This window comes from Gymnoscopelus microlampas (genome assembly GCF_963454915.1).
Source record: "Gymnoscopelus microlampas genome assembly, chromosome: 20".
In the NCBI taxonomy this organism is placed as follows: domain Eukaryota; kingdom Metazoa; phylum Chordata; class Actinopteri; order Myctophiformes; family Myctophidae; genus Gymnoscopelus; species Gymnoscopelus microlampas.
This window is the reverse complement of record NC_139957.1, coordinates 42,133,844-42,155,136: the sequence shown is the minus strand read 5'-3', so window position 1 is coordinate 42,155,136 and position 21,293 is coordinate 42,133,844. Positions and strand designations below refer to the sequence as shown.

General features: G+C 40.5%; 1 protein-coding gene across 3 annotated transcripts; it reads right to left on the bottom strand.

The window, feature by feature from the left end:
• Positions 1–2,834: 2,834 nt before the first annotated feature.
• Positions 2,835–18,679, bottom strand: LOC311035820 (uncharacterized protein; the record flags this gene model as incomplete). 3 transcript variants are annotated; one of them, XM_084044277.1, is made up of 6 exons in its annotated part: positions 17,700–18,679; positions 11,196–11,311; positions 10,632–10,686; positions 8,606–10,477; positions 6,165–7,591; positions 2,835–5,345 (listed from the first exon to the last, which is right to left on the bottom strand). In XM_084044277.1, the coding sequence occupies exons 1-6, from the start codon at positions 18,034–18,036 to the stop codon at positions 2,835–2,837; spliced, it is 6,318 nt and encodes a 2,105-aa protein (XP_083900403.1). In that variant the 5' UTR covers positions 18,037–18,679. The 3 variants fall into 3 exon arrangements, with proteins under 3 accessions (XP_083900403.1, XP_083900401.1, XP_083900402.1); XM_084044275.1 differs by having other exon boundaries at positions 6,165–10,477; XM_084044276.1 differs by having other exon boundaries at positions 6,165–10,477; positions 10,632–10,683.
• Between the last annotated feature and the right edge of the window lie 2,614 nt (positions 18,680–21,293).

The window sequence follows — 21,293 nt, the reverse complement described above, 5'->3', positions numbered from 1 at the left end:
ATTGTTATTCTCTTAATATTTACACTATTGATATACAAAGCTTTTTTTTCCAGTAGTTTTATCGTAGTAATTAAAATGCATATATATATATATATATATATATATATATATATATATATATAATGACATTGTCCAAAAATGTGGGCGGCATTATTGCCTCAGAAACAGCTGTTGTTTAAAGGAGTGTACCCACGAATCAGCTTCAATTCTATAGTGTTCCAGATCCAATTGTGTCTGCTCATTTACTTGTCATAATCACTTCCAATTGCACTTGTTTATCCTCTCTCTGTCCTGATTGGATAACATAGGTATCCTTACCTGAAAATGCTTTTTTTATTTTATTTAAGAGCTGGAGAGACTGAACCAACTCTATGGCAACTTATTAACTTATTTTAACTAAATAAAATCACTAACTGCATCTCTGAGTGTCCACAGCTAAACACATCTGCAATGTGTGGTTTCTAACACTGTCAACCCATTAAGACCGGGAACGCATCTGTCATTTTAGATTTCTTTGGCTATTAAAAAAAAAAAGCAGATATACAAGCTCATAGCACGGCACCCAGTGCCGTGCTATGAGCTTGTAGATCTGCTATTTTTTTTAAATCATGAAAATGTGTACAAATATTTGGAGTTCTTAGTTTTAAGCGGACATTTGTAACTCAAATCTTTGCTTCTGGGGGTCCCTGGAACAAAAGATTTGCACAATTTTTTTTTCAAAAATAGCACATCTACAAGCTCATTGTATATGGATCTGCTATAGCCAAAGAAATCTTAAAATGACACAAATGATGCTTTCCCGGTCTTAATGGGTTAAACAACGTAAAACATCTAAGTTATACACACCTATTGCTTACTATTGTTTTTCTCAAAACGAGATCAATAAGAATGTGTGACTAGATATGACAGATTATGGCAAGATCTTTGTTTTTTACAGTCTTGTCGATGTCAAACAAATGAAAAAATGAAGTTCAAGCATTCACCTTTTATCGTTTTATTTTTTTCTTCCCTTCTTTCAAAATACACAGGCTTTGCTATCGGTTTTGGCAACAACTGGTGGATACTATGGGGGAAATCAGTGGGAACTTAACTGTGTTAGCACTGGTCATAAAACTGAAACACTTACAATGTCAGAAGGATATTTACAATTTGTTTTGTATAAAGTATTTCTATGACAATACTATCACACAATGAAAACAAAATATTGTCACAGTGTCTTCTCTGGGTTCTGACTGAAAGCATGGTTGAACTGTCAAATAAAAACAGAGCACAGCACTCCCTTTATAGACAAAGAAAATATAAGAATATGAATCACTCATATATATACACATTGTATGAGCATAAACTGAACAGGAAGCCATTGAACAATATGTCAATATCAGAAATGAACAAACAAATGATTAGCATAGCACTACTCAGTCAGTGTAAACCGTGTTTGTAGGCAATGTTTTTTTTGTTTTGTTTTTTGATAAAATGCAAGAAGCATTCCTTATCTACTTTTAAACTACAAATAAAAAAGATTGAAAATGATATATCTTCAGAGATAACATATTGAGAAATAATTAAATATCACACAATACACAACTAACAATTGTTCTTTTCAGTTGTAGTACAATCAACAACATTTTGCTTCAACATTCATCTGAGGGCCATTAAATACATTACAGAGAGAGCAGTCAACTAGTGATGGGACGATACGAAAATTACAAGTCACAATTATTTAACCCATCAAGACATGAGGCGATTCTTTAAAAAAAATCAAAATCCTAACTATTTTTTCACAATTTAAAAAAAATAGCAGATCTACAAGCTCGTAGCGCGGCACTCGGTGCCGCGCTATGAGCTTGTATATCTGCTATTTTTGAATAGCCAAAGAAATCTAAAGTGACACAGATGCGTTCCAGGTCTTAATGGGTTAAGCAAAAATAGTTGCGATTAACGATATTATCGTGATCATTAACTATAATAATTAAAGCAAAATATGCTTAAAACTTAAAATGGCACTTTTGTTAACCACCAGAACGCCCAGCATCCCCATTCTTAGGGGAACGTTCGGCAAAAATAGCCGATCTACAAACGCACAACGCGTTGCAACGTGTTGTGAGCTTGTAGATCTGCTATTTTTGGCGCATCGATTTGTGTAGTGAAATAAGAGTGTACCAAGTACACTCTTTACGTGTTTGTTGTATCAAGTATAGAGGGTTTAAGTGGTACTGAATTTGCAGCTCAACAAAAGCCAATTCATCCTAGTGTATGACAGAGGGCAGTTTCACGATGAATTACAATCTCCGATGCGATTATTGTGATGTTTCTTTTTATCACGATAAACGATAGTAACGATTATCGTCCCATCCCAAGTGCCGACCAAGGGTGCTAACTAAAAATAATGTTAGTAAAGCAACTCATGTTAAAGGTCTATATGTTAGAGCTCTATAATAGTCTAATAATTTCACTCTCGTGTCAGCATCATAGAAGCATTAAAAAAAACATGTTCCAGGAAAAAAAGAAAACCAGAACATAAAAAAAAGCGATACCACATGGTACATTTCTTTTCTGTATTTGAGCCAACAGTGTGCTGCTCAGGTGTGCACACTGGGGTGCAGTTAGGAGTTAAGTGTTCTTGCTCAGGGACACTTTGACACAACAAAGACTGGAGGAGCCAAGAAAGTTAAACCCCTGCCCGAAGCCATCAGGCCTGAGGAAGAAAAAAAAAAAACACAGACTGCTCGACAAAGACTGTCTCTTGTCTGTTAATTTGAATTGTCGACTTGCATTTATCCTTGATAAATGATGCTGATTCCCTATGATTCCCTACATGTGGAACATGGTGCCATTCACTGAGCGTTCTCTTCGTGTTTGTGTACAGTTCTCAAGTGTTTCTTGAGGTGACCAGTTTGCGTGAATTTCTTCGGGCAGCGGGGACAGGCTCTGGGCTTCTCTCCTGTGTGCGTGTACTTGTGATATTTTAAATTGTTAGAGTCCAGAAAGCCCTTCTCACAGTAAGGACACCAGTATCTCTTCTCCCCATTGTGCCACCTCAGGTGCTTATTTAGGTCCATTTTCCTCTTGAATTGCTTCACACAAAGGTGGCAGTGGTATGGTGTCTCCCCAGTGTGTACTCTGACGTGAGAATTGACCTCTTCTTTCGTGGAGAAGCCTTTATGGCAGATTTGGCAGATAAAGGGCTTTATTCTGCCGTGCACCATCTCGATGTGCTTTTTGAGGGTGAACTTGTAGACAAATCCCTTACCACACTGCTCACATTTGTGGACCTTTCCATCACGATGTTGCTTGTGATGCCGGTTGAGGGCCCTGTTATCGTGAAAGACCTTCCCACAGTGCACGCAGGTGAAAGGTGGAAGGTCTTTGTGCAGGCCGACATGGCTCTCCAAGGCAGCAGAGCTGGGGAACATGCGGCCACACTGCCCGCACTGGTTCTTGAGCAGGCGCCTACCGAGGAATGATAACGGCTGCAAGGGTGAAATGATTGGTGGCGCTCTGAACACGGGTTCTTTTTTGATGGCTTTGCCGCTGATGCTGGATCGGACACTGCTGCTGGGACGAGGGAATTTGAATTCTTTGAATTGAAAAGGGGAAGAGGGGCCACTGAAGGTGGATGATAGAAAGTTCGGCATAATTGGTGAGGTAGAGAGTGAAAACTTAATTGGTGGGGGAGTCGGTGATAAATGAAATGGTGGGGGAGAAGGTGATAAATGGAATGGTGGGGGAGAAGGTGATAAATGGAATGGTGGGGGAGAAGGTGAAAAAAGATTTCGCGGAGGAGAAGGTGATAGTGGTGTAGTCAAACTTAGGCCGGTGCTTCTGTAGAGTTTTGGAGTTGTTGGGGTCCACACTTGGGGCTCAGTTTTTGCAGGATCTATTGATGAACTTCTATTCTTGGTCACTGGTGATCCACTGGCTTCCATTCTAGATTTGGTCAAGACAACTTTAGCTTCTTTTCTGACGAAGAAGCTTAAGTTTGCCTTTGTAAGCCTTGGCTCACTGGCTGTTTGATCCAAAGTCTTAGCTTTTTTCATCTTGGGCAATTTAGGAGTATCAGCTTTTTGGGGCAGCCTTTGCTCTCTGGCTGTTTGATCCAAAGTCTTAGCTTTTTTCATCTTGGACAATTTAGGAGTATCAGCTGCTTTGGGCAGCCTTTCCTCACTGGCTGTTTTAATCTTGGACAATTTAGGAGTATCAGCTACTTTGGGCAACCTTTCCTCACTGGCTGTTTTAATCTTAGACAATTTAGGAGTATCAGCTACGTTGGGCAACCTTTCCTCACTGGCTGTTTTAATCTTAGACAATTTAGGAGTATCAGCTACTTTGGGCAACCTTTCCTCACTGGCTGTTTTAATCTTGGACAATTTAGGAGTATCAGCTGCTTTGGGCAACCTTTCCTCACTGGCTGTTTTAATCTTGGACAATTTAGGAGTATCAGCTGCTTTGGGCAACCTTTCCTCACTGGCTGTTTTCATCTTGGACAATTTAGGAGTATCAGCTACTTTGGGCAACCTTTCCTCACTGGCTGTTTTCATCTTGGACAATTTAGGAGTATCAGCTGCTTTGGGCAACCTTTCCTCACTGGCTGTTTTCATCTTGGACAATTTAGGAGTATCAGCTGTTGTGGGAAACATTTCCTCACTGGCGGTTTTCACCTTGGACAATTCAGGATTATCCGCTGCTTTGGGCAACCTTTCCTCACTGGCTGATTGATCCAAAGTCTTGGCTTTTTTCATCTTGGACAATTTAGGAGTATCAGCTGCTTTGGGCAACCCTTCCTCACTGGCTATATTAACAGTTGTCCTACACTTTTTAGCGCTCACAGTATCTTCAATTAATCTCTGCCTCTTAGCAATTGCTGGACTGGTTTCATTTAAACTCTTTTCACAGCCATCTTTAGTGGACCCTAGAGTCTTGGGCCTGAAATGGGCAGGGTCACTAGTAATCTTCTTGAGGCCAGCCACAATTTTACTTAAGCTAGACCTTGTAGGACTGAAAGAAGATGGTGTAACAGTAGCCTTTTGCGGGGTCAAAACTTCTTTAGATGATTCACATCTTTCAGGACTAACCAGAATGGATTCACAGGAGGTCACGGTTGGGCAAGTGCTAGGAGAGGGTTCAGCAGAGGTCTTGGTAGGAGTCTCATCCTCTCCAACTAATCTAGCCTTCTTAGCTGGGACAGGTGTGGGTTCAGGTTCTGGTAGTATAGCAGAATTTGGTTCCGTATGACTGGGCTGATGAGATTGATGAGATTTCAGTTGATGGCGATGACTACGGAGTCTTTTTACGAGGGGATTTTTGTCTTTCACAGCTGGTGTATCCATGTCATCATTGGAGCAAGCCTGAAATGACAAAGAAATAAAATAAATAAACATCAGTTGGGCAAAAGAAAAGCTTGAGTCTGCAACAAAACAACATTCTTTGTATTTTAAATTGCAAAAGAAAAAATGTAAACAAGTCTTGTTTTCAGAATTCTTAAAAAGAATATAGTGAAAATAGCCCAAAACTATATTTTTAGAGTATGTATTTTTTCAAAAATAGTGAGAATGGCAGATCTACAAGTGAGCTATTTTCACTATTTTTGTTATAAGTTTGGGTCTCTCTTTTGGGTCTTGAGCTGAAAAAGTTTGTTAACGACTACAATTAAAGGTAGGGTAAGTGATTTTCTTTGGTTAAAATAAGTGTTAAATAGCTCTATATTCTGATAGTACTCATTGCTATAGAGTGTTTGTTCAGTAAAAGGAGTCTCCTTGTCTCTCCAGCTCTTTATAAAACAGAAAATGCATTTTCGTTTCAGTTTCAGTTTCATTTCCAATTTTATCCAATCAGGATAGAGAACTCAATCAGGATACAGATTAAACAAGTGAAATTGGAAGTGATGACACTAAGAAATGAGCAGGCAAAATTGGAACTGGAACACTATAAGAATTAAGCTTAAAAATGTGTACTTTCTCCTGATTGGCTGAGATTTTGACACCTACTGGAAAATGTATTTTCTGTTTATTAAAGAGCTGGAGAGACGGGGAGACTCCTGTTACTGAACAAACACTCTATAGCAAAGATTATCAGAATATAGTGATTTAACCTTTTAACAAAATACTTTTTGTTTTAACCCAAAAATATCACTTACCCTACCTTTAATATTAAACACTCATTATTACCTGTTCTACAGGTAACATTGCCATCTGTGACAGGAATTGGGTTTTGGTCATCTGCAGATGAGGGTCAGATGTGTTGTTCTTGGAGGAGCTTGTTTTGGTGGATGGAGGTAACGTCTTAGAAACCAGGTCATTTTCTTCCGTAGATGCCACTGGCTGTTTAATCAATTTGATGGCTGATGACTTATCGCTGACAACAGATGTTGTTACCTCTGGTAGCACACATGTTTGTATGCATGGGCTATCTGGAGAATCTTCCCAACCGGAGCAGGGTTCAAATGAATCATCATCTTCATAATCATCAAGTGAATCTGAAGTTGGCTGAGCTGATTTGATTGCTTCTTCCGTTGGTTTCTCGTGGACAGCAGCTGTCTCCATTGGTGGTACAAAATCCACCCTGGACTGAGCTTCGGTTGGTTGAGCTGATGTCAGAGAAATTGTGTCAACGTCTTGCTGAGATGCAGGCGACACCTGAGATGATTTTCCTGCTGCTGCTCCTGGTATCTCTTGGACAATGTTTGGCACTTTTGGTGGAGCAGAGGCCCCTGCCCCTGCAGTGATTAGAGGTGAAGTCTTCAAAACCAGGGACATTTCTTTTTGCAATGCAGTCAACGACAACCTAGTCAATCTGACCACCGGATACCGGTTGCGTTGGACAACAGGTGATACACTTGGTGATACTAAGGTTTGTACATGAGTGGATGAAGTTGAGTTTTTCAAACTAGAGCATGCTTTGGTGGATGCAATGGTCATTTTACAACCTGCAGTATTGGTTTGAGTTTCCGTTGATGTTGCTGCCGAGTTCACTGCTGATGTATCTGTTTTTGTTGATGCTGCTGCCAAATTCACAGCTGGCGCTTTCGTTGCTGCTGAATTGACTGTTGACGTATTCTTATTAGTCAAAGTTGTTGCTGAATTGACTGTTGGTGTATCCGTTTTAGTTGTTGCTGAATTGACTGCTGACATAACAGTTTCCGTTGATGTTGCTGCCGAGTTCACTGCTGACCTATCCGTTTTTGTTGATGCTGCTGCCGAATTCGTTGCTGCTGAATTGACTCTTGAAGCATTTGTTTTAGTTGATACTGCTGCCGAATTCACTGCTGATGCTTTCGTTGCTGCGGAATTGACTGTTGACGTATCCTTTTTAGTCAAAGTTGTTGCTGAATTGACAGTTGACATATCCTTTTTAGTCAAAGTCGTTGTCGAATTGACTTTTGGCAAATCCATTTTAGTCAAAGTTGTTGCTGAATTGACAGTAGACGTATCCATTTTAGTCAAAGTAGTTGCTGAATTGACAGTAGACGTATCCTTTTTAGTCAAAGTTGTTGCTGAATTGACTTTTGACGTATCCGTTTTAACTGATGCTGAATTGACTGCTGTTTTCGTCGATGTTGCTGCTGAATTCACCTCTGATTTATCGGTTTTCGTTGCTAGAGGGATGCATGCCTCCTCCTCAGCTGTGGGTTCATCAGTGGTTAGGTATTCACTTATGGATTCCACTTTCCGTTTGATTGCAGAGGGTCTTGGTTCCTTTGGTTTTCGTCCTCTTCTAGATGATTTCACTGGAGCGATTTCATCCGCTCTGGCTGAAGGGGACTTGTCAGTTTCCTGGTCTACAGTAACACAAGTGGATCGAGACGGAGCCTTATTGTCAACTGGACGTTCAGGAGAATTCAAGGGTTTCACTTTTGTTGGTGTTGCTGCTGAATTGACAGCTGACACATCAGTTTTAGTTGCTGCTGAATTGACTGCTGATATCACCGTTTTAGTTGTTGCTGAATTGACTGTTGACACATCAGTTTTAGTTGCTGCTGAATTGACTGCTGATATCACCGTTTTAGTTGTTGTTGCTGAATTGACTGTTGACATATTGGTTTTAGTTGCTGCTGAATTGACAGCCGACGTCACCGTTTTAGTTGTTGTTGCTGAATTGACTGTTGACATATCGGTTTTAGTTGCTAATGTTGCTGAATTGACTGCTGACGTATCTGTTTTGGTTGCTGATGTTGCGGAGCCAACTGCCGACATAACAGTTTTAGTAAATTTTCTTGCTGACGTCACCGTTTTAGTTATCGTTGCTGAATTGACTGTTGACATATCGGTTTTAGTTGCTGCTGAATTGACTGGTGACGTCACCGTTTTAGTTGTTGCTAAACTGACGGTTGACACATCGGTTTTAGTTGTTGCTGAATTGACTGCTGATGCCACCGCTTTAGTTGTTGCTGAATTGACTGCTGGTGTATCATTTTCAGTTGACGTTGCTGCTGAGTTCACTGCAAACGTATCCGCTTTCGTTGATGCTGCTGCCGAATTCACTACTGACACTTTCGTTGCTGCTGAACTGACTGTTGACGGATCCTTTTTAGTTGTTGTTGCTGCATTGACTGATGAACTATCCGTTTTAGTTGATGTTGCTGAATTGGCTGTTTTCGTATCCGTTTGACTGGTTGCTGCTGAATTGACTGCTGATCTGACCGTTTTAGTTGCTGTTGCTGAATTGACAGTGGAAGTATCGGTTTTAGTTGTTGTTGCTGCTTTATTGACTGTTGACTTTTGTGTAGATGCTGTTGCACTTTCAGTGTAACCTGCTGAGTTGTGTTGCCTTAATTTCAAAACTGAAAGCTGCAGTGGTACTACGACTACTCTTGGGAAGCGTGGATCGATGAACTGCATTGATGAGTTGGTAGTTGCCCTTGAAGTAGCAGCAGTTTGTGGAGGGGCAATGGACAGCAATTGGCTGGATGTAGCAACCGCCGTTTTTACAGGAACAGCGGCAACAGACGGTGGTGATATCGTTTCAACAGCGGCAACAGTAGGTGGTGATATCGTTTCAACAGCGGCAACAGAAGGTGGTGATATCGTTTCAACAGCGGCAACAGAAGGTGGTGATATCGTTTCAACAGCGGCAACAGAAGGTGGTGATATCGTTTCAACAGCGGCAACAGAAGGTGGTGATATCGTTTCAACAGCGGCGACAGAAGGTGGTGATATTGTTTCACCAGCTGTAGCTTGGGGTAAACTATTCTTCAGTGAAGATACAACAGTTGCGATGACAGTTGACATGTCGGTTGGTGAAAGTGTTGATATTGTCTGGGGACAAAATGAGGATATTGGTCTTGGCACGACAATTATTGTCTTGGGGGTCGCAATAGGCAACTTTGCGCAAGTTATTATCGGAGGAGGAATAGGCTGTTTCAGTGTCGACCTGACACTTGCCACAGTTGGCAGTGTTACCGTGGGTGCAGTAGTTTTGGGAGGAACATTAGCATCTTGATTTGGAGAGGTAAACGGCAGTGGAAAATGTTGCGTTTCAGGCAGTGCTGATGTGGTCTGCATACCAAGTTTGTTTCCCATTGTTGCCTCGTGGACAAAATGTGCATTTGCTTCAACTAGTAGCATTGCCTCTTGAAGAGTTGGATATGAGATATGGCGTTCTCTTGGTGGAGCTGATGATCGTACTTTTGCGGACTCTGTTGAAGGGGTCTCCACTGTCTCCGTGACTGAGGGGTTTTCATTAAGTGAAGATGGAGTCACCTCATCCGGTTTCACTGGTAGCTGCTTGGATTTGGAAGGACTCGGTTTTATTGATGTATGTTCTCTTCCAGGAGATGATGCTGGAATAAGTAGAGAACATTCCTCAATCTCTTCAACGTCTGCTAGAGGGATGCATGCCTCCTCCTCAGCTGTGGGTTCATCAGTGGTTAGGTATTCACATATTGATTCCACTTTCCGTTTGATTGCAGAGGGTCTTGGTTCCTTTGGTTTTCGTCCTCTTCTAGATGATTTCACTGGAGTGATTTCATCCGCTCTGGCTGAAGGGGACTTGTCAGTTTCCTGGTCTACAGTAACACAAGTGGATCGAGACGGAGCCTTATTGTCAACTGGACGTTCAGGAGAATTCCAGGGTTTCACTTTCTTTGGTGTCCTCCCACTTCTTCGGCTAGGTAACAAGACAGGCTGAGGACTAACCTCTGACAAGTTCTTTTTTCTACGCCCTCGTGGTTTCTGAGGGACTATAAATGAACCATCTTGATCCAGTGTTGAGGTCTCTGCTGCTGTTTCAGAGGCTGCCGTGGTCACTGGTATCTGCTGTATAACATGAGACTGCTGTTCCATCTTGGCCTTCAATGGAAGAGGTATGATGACCAGTTGAGAGGCCTGGCTCTGGGTCCCTCTTTCACAAAAGAGATGGGGTGAATCCGAGACCGCTACATTCTGATGTTGATCTTGTTGAAAGGCTGCCAGTTCTCGGTTTGAAGATGATTGGTGTTTGGGAAGTTCAATGGTAATGCGTTTAACAAAGGGCTTGCGTTGACCTGTTTAACAAAAGAGATAACTGGTAAGACAAGGGTAATAACATTTTTCTCCAACCAAACAACTTAACAGGATCTATTAATGCCATTTTTAAATGTTTTGAATCAAAAAAAATCTTAAATCAATTTGGTCTTTGTTTGGAAAAGGCAATTGTACCTTCTTTTTCTCTGAGGAGTCGTAGGTGGTACACTGCAGTTGGATTATCATCCTCCTGGTTCAACAAGATATACAGAGACACGTGTCACAATCACATCCCACGGGTAAGAATTACTAATAGTACAAATTACGCAATGATTTTTTGCATGATCGCCATAATCATTTCCATGTTGAAAAATGTTCATATATTTTCAAACATTTTCAAAAATAGTGGAAATAGCAGATCTACAAGTTCGAAACGTGCCACATCGTGGGGTGTTTTGAGCTTGAAGATCGGCAATTTTTATGAAGTTATTAAATGATGCAAGTTATTTGTCATATCAGCCCTGTGCACCTTTTGTTTACAAAGTCTAAAGAAGGCCAAAACGTTTTTTTTGTATTCATAACGTTCCAAAATTCAATGACAAAAGCACAATTAAATCAATTGTTGATCGTTAATCGCAATTATTTGAGCGACGTCAAGTAAAATGTAATAATCGTGACAGCCCTAACAGGAAAAATACAATTTAAAGTTAAAATAAAGATTTGTTTTGGACAGAGCAGGAAAACATTTGCGCTCCATACCGATAGAGGTTGTCCATCTCCATGGGTCTTGGGCTGTTTCTTCACCTCCACGGCCTGCTTTACATCTTTCAACTTGAGGGGGTTGTAATGCTGACACGAACCCACGCGAACCAGGTCTACAACATAACACAAAAACAAGAAACAAGACATGAGGCAATAACAGTGGTGGGAAAAGAAATCACATGTTTTACTTAAAAATAAAAAAATATCAATGCTGCAATGTAGAAGTAACTCTGTTACAAGTAGATGTCTGGAGTTCAAAATGTTTATATATTGCCCAGCCCTAATCTGTGATATGAGATATTGTGATATGACATAAATGTTGTCTTTTCCTTCACCACATTTTATACTTAAAAAAATTGGTTTATAATAGGTTTTTCAAAAATAGCAAAAAATGACACCAATAAGCTCAATACGTACGTTGTGAGCTTATTGATCTGCTATACAAGGAACATCTATGTTGTCATCACAATATCGATGAGAGTATTTGGTCAAGATCATAGGTTGACAAATAAAGGGCCGGGATCCCAATCGGGGCCGTGGGAAGGTGAAACTGGGGTTGACAACTAAAAAAAATTAAAAAACATATCCTTCACCATTAACTTTAAGTCTGTGCTTGAAAAGCATTAATCTCTCAAGAACAGATCCATCGCTGCGCTTGAATCTGTCGGGAGCCGTGTTGAGAACCCGTGCACATTGGCTACAAGTGGGCGTGCCATCAGATCAGGAAGCAGGCCGCGCTTTACCCAATCAAATGTAGTGGGAGGGATTTACGTGTGTGCGACTCGTTCCCCACTGGAAACAAACCGAAACTCATTTAACGATAGCGTCCTCGGATCCGACAAAACCACGAAACGTTTTTATCATTTTAACTTGCACTTTCATCATAGGAACAAGTGGGCTTATAACCAAAACGATCCAAGTTCTTTGGGAGAAATGGTGTTAGTGTTCCGTGGAGAAATATTGTTAGTGGGAATGAAAACATAACCGCACCACCGGAAGTGGAAGGCTGAAGGCAGACCAAAACCCCGGTTTCCCTGAGCACGGGTCCTCCGTACAGCTCCTCCCAGAGCCAAATGAATATGTGAAAAACAGCAGAGGGCTCTTTTTTTCCTTTTTATTTGACGATGGGTTTCCAGATTGGAAAAGCATAGACATGTATTTAGTCTTTCTTTCTTTCAACAGATACAGTAACGGCTAAATATGCTTTGTGGTGCAAATTTTGTATCGCTCCCTGGTGAGCAAACTTTGAAGAGAACTTTGGAGAGACAAGTGACAAGAATAAAACAGAAAAGAATGTATTAAAACCAAGTGCACGATACTCTCTGCCGTTTGTGCAGCTCAGTGAGTTGACAAAGAAATGTTGTACACACAGAAATGTTGATCCTTCTTTATACAGAAAGTACCCGCTTTCTTCTTAACTAATATAGTCACTAATAGTCTCTGCAAGAACGATATCCTGACATGCCAAATGCAGTGAGGGAGGATAGAGGTTGCCATGGGAACGGGGCGGAGACAGGCTCCAGCCTGTCACAGGAATGTAGATAACAGGCTCTCCTCCCCAACTGGCTTCAGTAACTTTATGTTTTTTTTTAATTTCTTTTTTAGATCAAGACCCTAATTTAATGTACAAGAGTGTTGCACAAACGTGGGAAAAATAGCTGATCTACAACAAGCAACATTGCAATGCATAGTGAGTGGCCTACGTGATCGTATCGTGATTCGAATTGAGTGAATCGTTACATTCCCAGTAGTGAGCTACAGACGCATCTGTGTCATCTTTTAGATTTGAGCTAAAAAGCATTATTTTACACTTTGGCTATTCAAAAATAGCAGATCTACAAGCTCGTAGCGCGGCACTTGTAGATCTGCCATTTTTGAAAAATAATATCTTTGAATATTTATTCTTTAAAGCAAATATTTGTAACTCAAATCTTTGCTTCTGGGGGGGTCCCTGGAACAAAATATTTTGAGATGGTGTTCCGCGGCCAAATACATATCATTTTGGGGGTCCTTGACATGGAAAAGTTTGAGAACCACTAATATAGCAACATACGTTTTCTTTTCTTTTTTAAACAGGATTTAGAAGACATATAGTAGAATCGTAACCTCAGGGCTCAATAGGTTAATAAAATATAACTTATACAATCAGTGGGTAGTTGAATTTGGTCTCCATATTCTTCTACTGAGACATGTATATCCTGTGTCTAGGTTAGACTAGTTTGGACACAATCCTGTTTCTGGTTTGACACTGGTATTTTGACCCGAGGGTCATCAAGGTTTCTCACCCAAGCAAACAGGAAGGAAGGAAGCTCATCGTGTGATAAATGATGTGGTGTGAGAATGGCATAGACTGACATACTCGCCGATAGCGATCCCAGTATTTTAGGCAGTATCGACAGCTTTTCCGATACTGGTACAACCGGTATCGGAAGAACTCTAAACGGAGCAGGTTTACCAACGAACAGCTTCCATCACAAATGTGTACAGAAACACTTTTCCATTGCTTTTCACACGCCATGAGACACAAACTCAACAGGAATCAGTGTTGTTATTGCATTTATAACAAATATTCCTGTTCAAGACGCGATCCTGCTCTATACCTGACTTTGTCCGTGTTCGCCGTCAACGTTCTGATTGGTCAGACCCGTCAACAAAGTGATTGGTCAAGCTTCACGTGACACATGGCTATAAACACATTATAAACACATATCGATGACAAAATGTATCAAAGGCGCCGCTACCTTCACACAGGGTTTTTTTTTTTTTTAATATATGCTTTATAGCAGGGGTCTTCAACGTTTTCAGCCCAAGGACCCCCTAGCTGAGAGAGAGATGAAGAAGAGACCCCCTCTATATTGTATTGAATTGTGTTTCAGATTAAACTTTTTTTCCCTCTTTTTTCCCTCTACACCTATACCTCTTTGCCAAAAATAGCCGATCTACAAGCTCACAACGCCTCGCGCTGCGAGGCGTTGTGAGCTCGTAGATCTGCTATTTTCGGCTAATGTTCCCCTCAGAATAGGGATGCTAGGGTTCAAGTGGTTAATGTAAAAAAAAGAAAAAATCCTCTCACACTAAGGCGGACCCCCTATAGTAGCTCTGAGGACCCCCTAGGGGTCCCGGACCCCCTGTTGAAGACCTCTGCTTTATAGCAATAGAAGAACCTGTAAACAATGTGAAACTAATGCATTGCATACCCCTAAACTGGCAGTACTTCCACCTTTTTATAGAACAGTTTGGAATCGTATAGAATAGTAATTACATTAATATTTTTCATTACCACACTATTTTGTTGGTGAAAGTAACACGAGTGCATGTGTTGTGTGATATGATTTAAGCTTATATAAAACGCAACCATCCTTTAATTCAGTGGTTCTCAACCTTATGGGTCCCCAGATCAAGTTTTACAACCTACAAAAAAAAAGAAAAAAAATGAAAAGAAAAGAAAAAAGGCTATTACTGAATCAAAAGTAATCAACAAACTATACTATAAAAACTGTTCAAACATTGGCCAAATTGTCAAATAATATAAGAACGCAGCAACAAAACAAAAAAATAGCTGATCTACAAGCTCACAACAACTCTCAATCGTCTATTTTCACAATATGTATCTGTGGAACCGAGTCAAACTAAATAATGTAATGTAATGTAATGCCTCAAATCCTACAATTCCAAGTGCTTGTCAGGGTGGGGGGGGGGGTCCCTAGTGCAAATATGATTATTTTGGGGGGGGTCCCCAGTTCAAATATGACTACTTGGGGGTCACGGCCTGAAAAGGTTGAGAACCACTGGTTTCAGTTAACCCATTAAGACCTGAGGCCGATTCTACAAAATGTCTTCTAAATCCTAACAGTTTTTTGGAAAAAACTTATGTTACTATGTCAGTGGTGCTCAAACTTTTTCACGTGAAGGACCCCCAAAATGATATGAATTTGGCCGCGGACCCCCATCTCAAAATATTTTGTTCCAGGGACCCCCCAGAAGCAAAGAATTGAGTTAATGTTCGCTTTAAAAGAAAATATAAATTCAAAGATTTGCACACATTTTCACGTTTTTTCAAAAATAGCAGATATACAAGCTCGTAGCGCGGCACTCGGTGCCGCGCTATGAGCTTGTATATCTGCTATTTTTGAATAGCCAAAGTGTAAAATAATGCTTTTTTTTCTTACTCAAATGAAAAAGTCTTCCAGCCAATGGCTCCTGGAGAAGAGAAACCTTTAGTTGCTCCTCATTTCAGCTTCAGATATAGGGGGGGAGGGGCACTGGGAGATAAGAGGTTTCTGCCCGACAGTGACGATATCTGAAGCCAGTTAACTTTATATATATATATGTTTTTTTCTTAGATCAAGGCCCTAATTAAGTGTACAAGAGTGTAGCACAAACGTAGCAGTAATTGCTGATCTACAACCAGCAACATTGCGATGCGCAGTGAGCTTTGTGCCTTGTAGATCAGCTATTGTTTGAAATGTTTTGGAAGAGAAAAGTGTTTAAAGCTGTATTATGCAAGTTTATTTAGAAAATAAAATGTTATTTTGTCCAATCTGTATGTTAATAAAATATAACTTACAAGCGGGGGTAGTTGTATTTGGTCTCCTTGCTCTTCTTCTACTGAGACATTTATATCCTGTGTCTAGGTTAAGCCAGTGGTTCTCAACCTTTTCAGGCTGTGACCCCCCCCAAAACAGTCATAGTTGAACCGGGGACCCCCCCAAAATAATCATATTTGAACTGGGGAATTGTGTGTTTGGCATTGAACATTGGGGGCAGATATGACAAATAACTGAAATATACAAAGAAATTATTGACATATTTAATACTTTTAATACGTGTAAAAAAATATAAATCAGAATCTACACGCTCGCTAGGCTGGTAAATCTGCTCTTTTAACATTTGAAAATGTGTGAAAATCTTTCAACATGCAAACGATTTTGCAGAAATCGATTATCTCAAATAATTGCGATTAGATGATTATGTAATAATTGTGACAGGCCTAGTAGTTATTAGTTACAAGCTATTGTTATGCATGGGTTCAATCTTTATAAAACCCCACAGACTAACTCACAGCTTGCACTATGTTACCACTGAGCAAATAGTACCGTCCTTCCTGCTTGCTTGGGTGAGAAACTTTGACCCTCGGGTCAAAATACGTGTCAAACCAGATACAGGATTGTGTCCAAACTAGTCTTAACCCATTAAGACCTGGAAACGCATCTGTGTCACTTTTTCATTTGAGCTAAGAAGCGTTATTTTACACTTTGGCTATTCAAAAATAGCAGATCTACAAGCTCATAGCACGGCACTCTACAAGCTTGTAGATCTGCTATTTTTGAAAAATCGTGAAAATGTGTGCAAATCTTTGAATATATATATATTCTTTTAAAGCAAACATTAACTCAAATCTTTGCTTCTGAGATGGGGGTCCACGGCTGATCTACAAGCTCACAACATCTCGTAATCGGCTATAACAGAGTCAAACTAAATGTAATGCCTCAACTCCTACAATTCCAAGTGCTTGTCAGGGTGGGGGGTCCCCAGTTCAAATATGATTATGTTGGGGGGTCCCCAGTTCAAATATGATTATTTTAGGGGGGGGGGGGGGGTCCCCAGTTCAAATATGACTATTTTGGGGGGGTCGCAGCCTGAAAAGGTTGAGAACCACTGGCTTCAGTTAACATCATTGACTGTCTTCCAGCCAATGGCTTCTGGAGAAGAGAAACCTTTAGTTGCTCCTCATTTTAGCTTCACATGTAACATGTTACATTTTGTGGGATTTAATTTATATGTGCCCAATTATTAACAATTAATTCTAAGCATGTGTAGGCCTAGGTTAATTGTGATATCTACAGATAATAAATGTAAGCATAAAATACATCCTATGTTGTTTGTACGTCAGTAAACACAGTAGCATGAATAGACCATACATTTAGCTTAAATGAGGTTGTGCAACAGCCAACAGGAAATAAAACACCAATTTGAATTTTCTCAGATCAATTTGTGACATTAAAAAATGTGATCAGAAATGTTGTTTTTTTGACTGATATGTTTTATTAAGTAATCAAATTGAATTATAGCTCAGAAAACAAGCGATTTTCACGCCTCTCTCTAAACCCATTAAGACCTGGAACTGTATCATTTTTAGATTTGAGCTAAAAAGCATTATTTTACACTTTGGGCTATTCAAAAATATCAGATATACAAGCTAGATCTGCTATTTTTGAAAAATCGTGAAAATGTGTGCAAATCTTAGAATATATATTATATTTTAAAGGGAACATGTTTTAACTCAAATCTTTGCTCTGGGGGTCCCTGGAACACAATATTTTGATGGGGGTCCTCGGCCAAATACACATAATTGTGGGGGTCCTTGACATGAAAAGGACTGAGCACCACTGATATAGAAACATACGTTTTTCAGAATACCGTTGAGATTTAGGAGACATGTAGAATCGGCTTCAGGTCTCAATGGGATAAACAAGTCTCGTTTGTTAAACGATAACTCACCACATTGAATAGCAGTGTCTCGCCTGTCCACTGGTCCTCCTGCTTCAGAAGGTCCAGGAGGTTCTCCAGATGTTCCTCCTCCTCCACACGGCGGCGGGTCTTCACCTCCAGACGGCTCGGTGGTCGTGGAGGTGGAGGTGGACGTGGTGGTGGTCGGGGTCTCCTCCAGGTCCATGCACTTGGAGCGCAGCTCCTCGTTCTCCTGCTTGATGGCGTTGATCTCCTTCTTCAGCTCGTCCACCATGGTCTGGAACAGCCGGGTGGTCTCCGCCACGGCGCCCCGCAGCATGCTGTCCATCACGGTGGCATAGCGCGACTGGAAGTCCTCCCCGGACATGGTGGAGGCTTCCTGGGCCTGGCTCAGGTGCTTTTAGAGAGGGTTAGAGTGGTTTTAGACCCGGGTTTAGACCCGGATTTAGGTGCTTTTAAACCCGGGTTAGGGTGGTTTTAGACCCGGGTTTAGGTGGGTTTAGACCCTGTGTAGGTGGTTTTAAGACCAGGGTTTAGGTGGTTTTAAGACCAGGTTAAGGTGGGTTTAGAACCGGTTAAGGTGGGGTAAGACCAGGTTTAGGTCTTAAACCTAGACCTAAAACCCGGGTTTAGACCCAGTTTTAGGTGGGTTTAAGACCCAGTTTGGGTCGTTTAAGACCCGGTTCAGGTGTTTTTTAGACCCCCGTTTATTATAGACCCGGATTTTAGGTGGTCGGGGTTGGCTCCTCGCGGGTTGTTTTGTCCTCCAGAAGAAGAAGAAGCGCGGCACGGCACGGCCAGACACACACACAGACAGACGGGTAGAAGTTGAACTCCTGACGCTCAGAATACGCTCACATGTCCTCCGCGCGCGTCAACGAAACAATAAGAATATGACGCTAACGTCAACAAAACACCCAAATTGTTGGGCTCTATGTTCGGATGGCGCAACGAAAGGACTTTTTTATCCGATTAAAAACTTATCCGCCCGCCCTGCTCTCTGTCGTCTCGAGCTGCTGCGACGTAATAAACAACAGGAAAACGGCGCGAGCAGCTTCCGGTTCCGGGTTGACGGACGACGCGGCTGGCTCGCGCATGTCCTTCTTGGGGTTTGATACTGCCACCTACTGGAGTCAAATGAATTAAAACAATGTCTTCGCTTCTTCTACCCACACTGTACCTGTTTAGGTGGTTCTCAAACGTTTTAATTTCAAAGGCCCCCCATAACTCTGAGAGTGTACAATTTGTACAGTACAAATGGAACCAAATGGACCCGTAACGAGTCCATTTGGTTCCATTTGTACACTCTTTTGTACGCCCTGAAACATGACTGTCACATCATGGCATCATGGATGAACTTCAACCTGGTGTTTGCACTTTCTTTATTTACGGCGCATACATCTACACAAACGTTCAAATTCAAATTTGAAATATAAAAAACTTGTGCCATGGCCACGGATGTAAAAATTGTGTACGTTCTCTCAGAAGTACCCGTGTCTACCGTATTGTTCAATAAAAAGCATTTTAATCCGATTGGTGGTCATTTTTCCTCCGCATGCTTTTAACTACGCAACCCTATTGGTTGGGAGGTGTATTGCACTCTGATACATGACACAACTCTATAAGAAAATGGCTGCTGATCGGATTTAAATACTTTTTATTGAACAATAAGGAAGATACGGGTACTTTTGAGAACCCGTACATAATTTCAACATCCGTGGCCACGAGGAAAGTTCTTATATTTGAAATTTGAACGTTTATGTATAGATGTACGGATTGTAAATAGAAAAAGTGCAAACACCAGGTTGAAGTTCATCCATGATGGTCATGACAGTGACAGACGACCGTCATGTATCAATGGCTAGTACACTCTCTCTCTGAGTTACAGACCTGTAAGGACTGGAGCCCCTCAAGGAACCGTGAACCCCACTTAACCACTGCTAATTTGTTTAAAAAAAAAAGTGTTAAATAGGTTCCAATAATAATAATACAAATACATTAAATTTAATTTGTAACGCACTTTATATTTGACACAAATCTGAAAGTGCTACATTGCATAAAAGTCGAGAAAATAATATTAGAAATAATATAATTTAAAAAATAAACAATATATTTAAAAAAATAATAATAATAAAAACAACGAAATGAATAAAATTCAGAACGCACAAGGCATCAATAAGTCCATCTAGGCAAACGCCTTGTTGAAAAGTAAGGTTTTTAGTTTTAAATAGTGTAGTGTTTATTCAGTAACAGGTTCGTTTTTTACCCGGTATCCTATCATTTCAATGTACAGATTATTATTTATTATTTTGATAGCATATTGTTTGCTAGGTTCTTGGTTTAGTCGTGATAGCATTCTTTGGCCAAATTGACATTTCTGCCTATAGCTTTACTCTCCTATCACTGCTGCTTCTTCAACAGGGGGTCCTCAGAGTTACTACAGGGGGTCCCCCAAATCTTTGTGTGATATGATTATTTTGTTTTACATTAACCACTTGAAGCCTAGTATCCCTTTTCTGAGGAGAACTTTAGCCAAAAATAGCAGATCTACAAGCTCACTTGTAGATCGGCTATTTTTGGCAAAGAGTTATAGGTGTAGAGGGAAAAAAGAGCAGCGAAAGTTTATCTGAAACACAATTTTATACAATATAGAGGGGGTCCCTGCTTCATCTCTCTCTCAGATAGGGGGACCTTGGCCTGAAAACGTTGAAGACCCCTGGCCTAGGGCTCAGCCTATCAGAATGCTTGTTACATTCCAAAATGTCTTAGGCAGAAAGTGATTTTAAGTCAACTTTTTGACTTGTAACTTTTGATAGGCTTCTGATAGGCTGAGAACATAAGCAATAAGGCAGGATGAATCAGCAGTGTTAGGAGATATAGGCTAAATAAAGGCACATAAATATGACTTAGGCAAAATGAGTTTTTTTTCCTCATGATTGCCTAAGCCAGATAGTGATTTTTCATTTCTTCTTTCCTGAAAACCTTTAAAATATGACGTAGGCAATTATGCTATGAGGCTAACAAAACAAACAAACAAACAAACAAACAAACAAACAAACAAACAAACAAACAAACAAACAAACAAACAAACATGGAAACTTCTGTCCAGTCGCTGTCCAAGGTGCTGAAACTATCCCAGCACCTATTTCAGCACCACGGCCAGCGTGTGAGTTGACTGATAATGATGCATTCGGGTGTTTTGGGGATTTTGGTCTAAAATAACACAGTATATTAATTGGACAAAAACTGAACTGGGCAACTGGCAGTTGGCCTACACTGACTATAGAGGATATGCGTGTGACATCATCATCAAACCCGGAAGTTATGCAGGAATGCCTACTGAGTGTCAAAAATATACTTTCTGGCCTTGACAGCCCATGCATCCAAACAGAAAAGTCATATCTGATTGCATTACACAACATTAAACAATGTTAAACTCACTTTGCATGTTGCTTTGCCACTCGCTTTGCCACTCGATGTGCCATTCACTTTAAGCATGCGCATATCCTCTATGCTATTAAAACTGGCGAGGTGTATCATAGCCTACTCAAAGGACAAAAAAATAAAGGAATTATAATTATTATCATACATCATAATTATTAACATTCATCAAATGAATGTCTA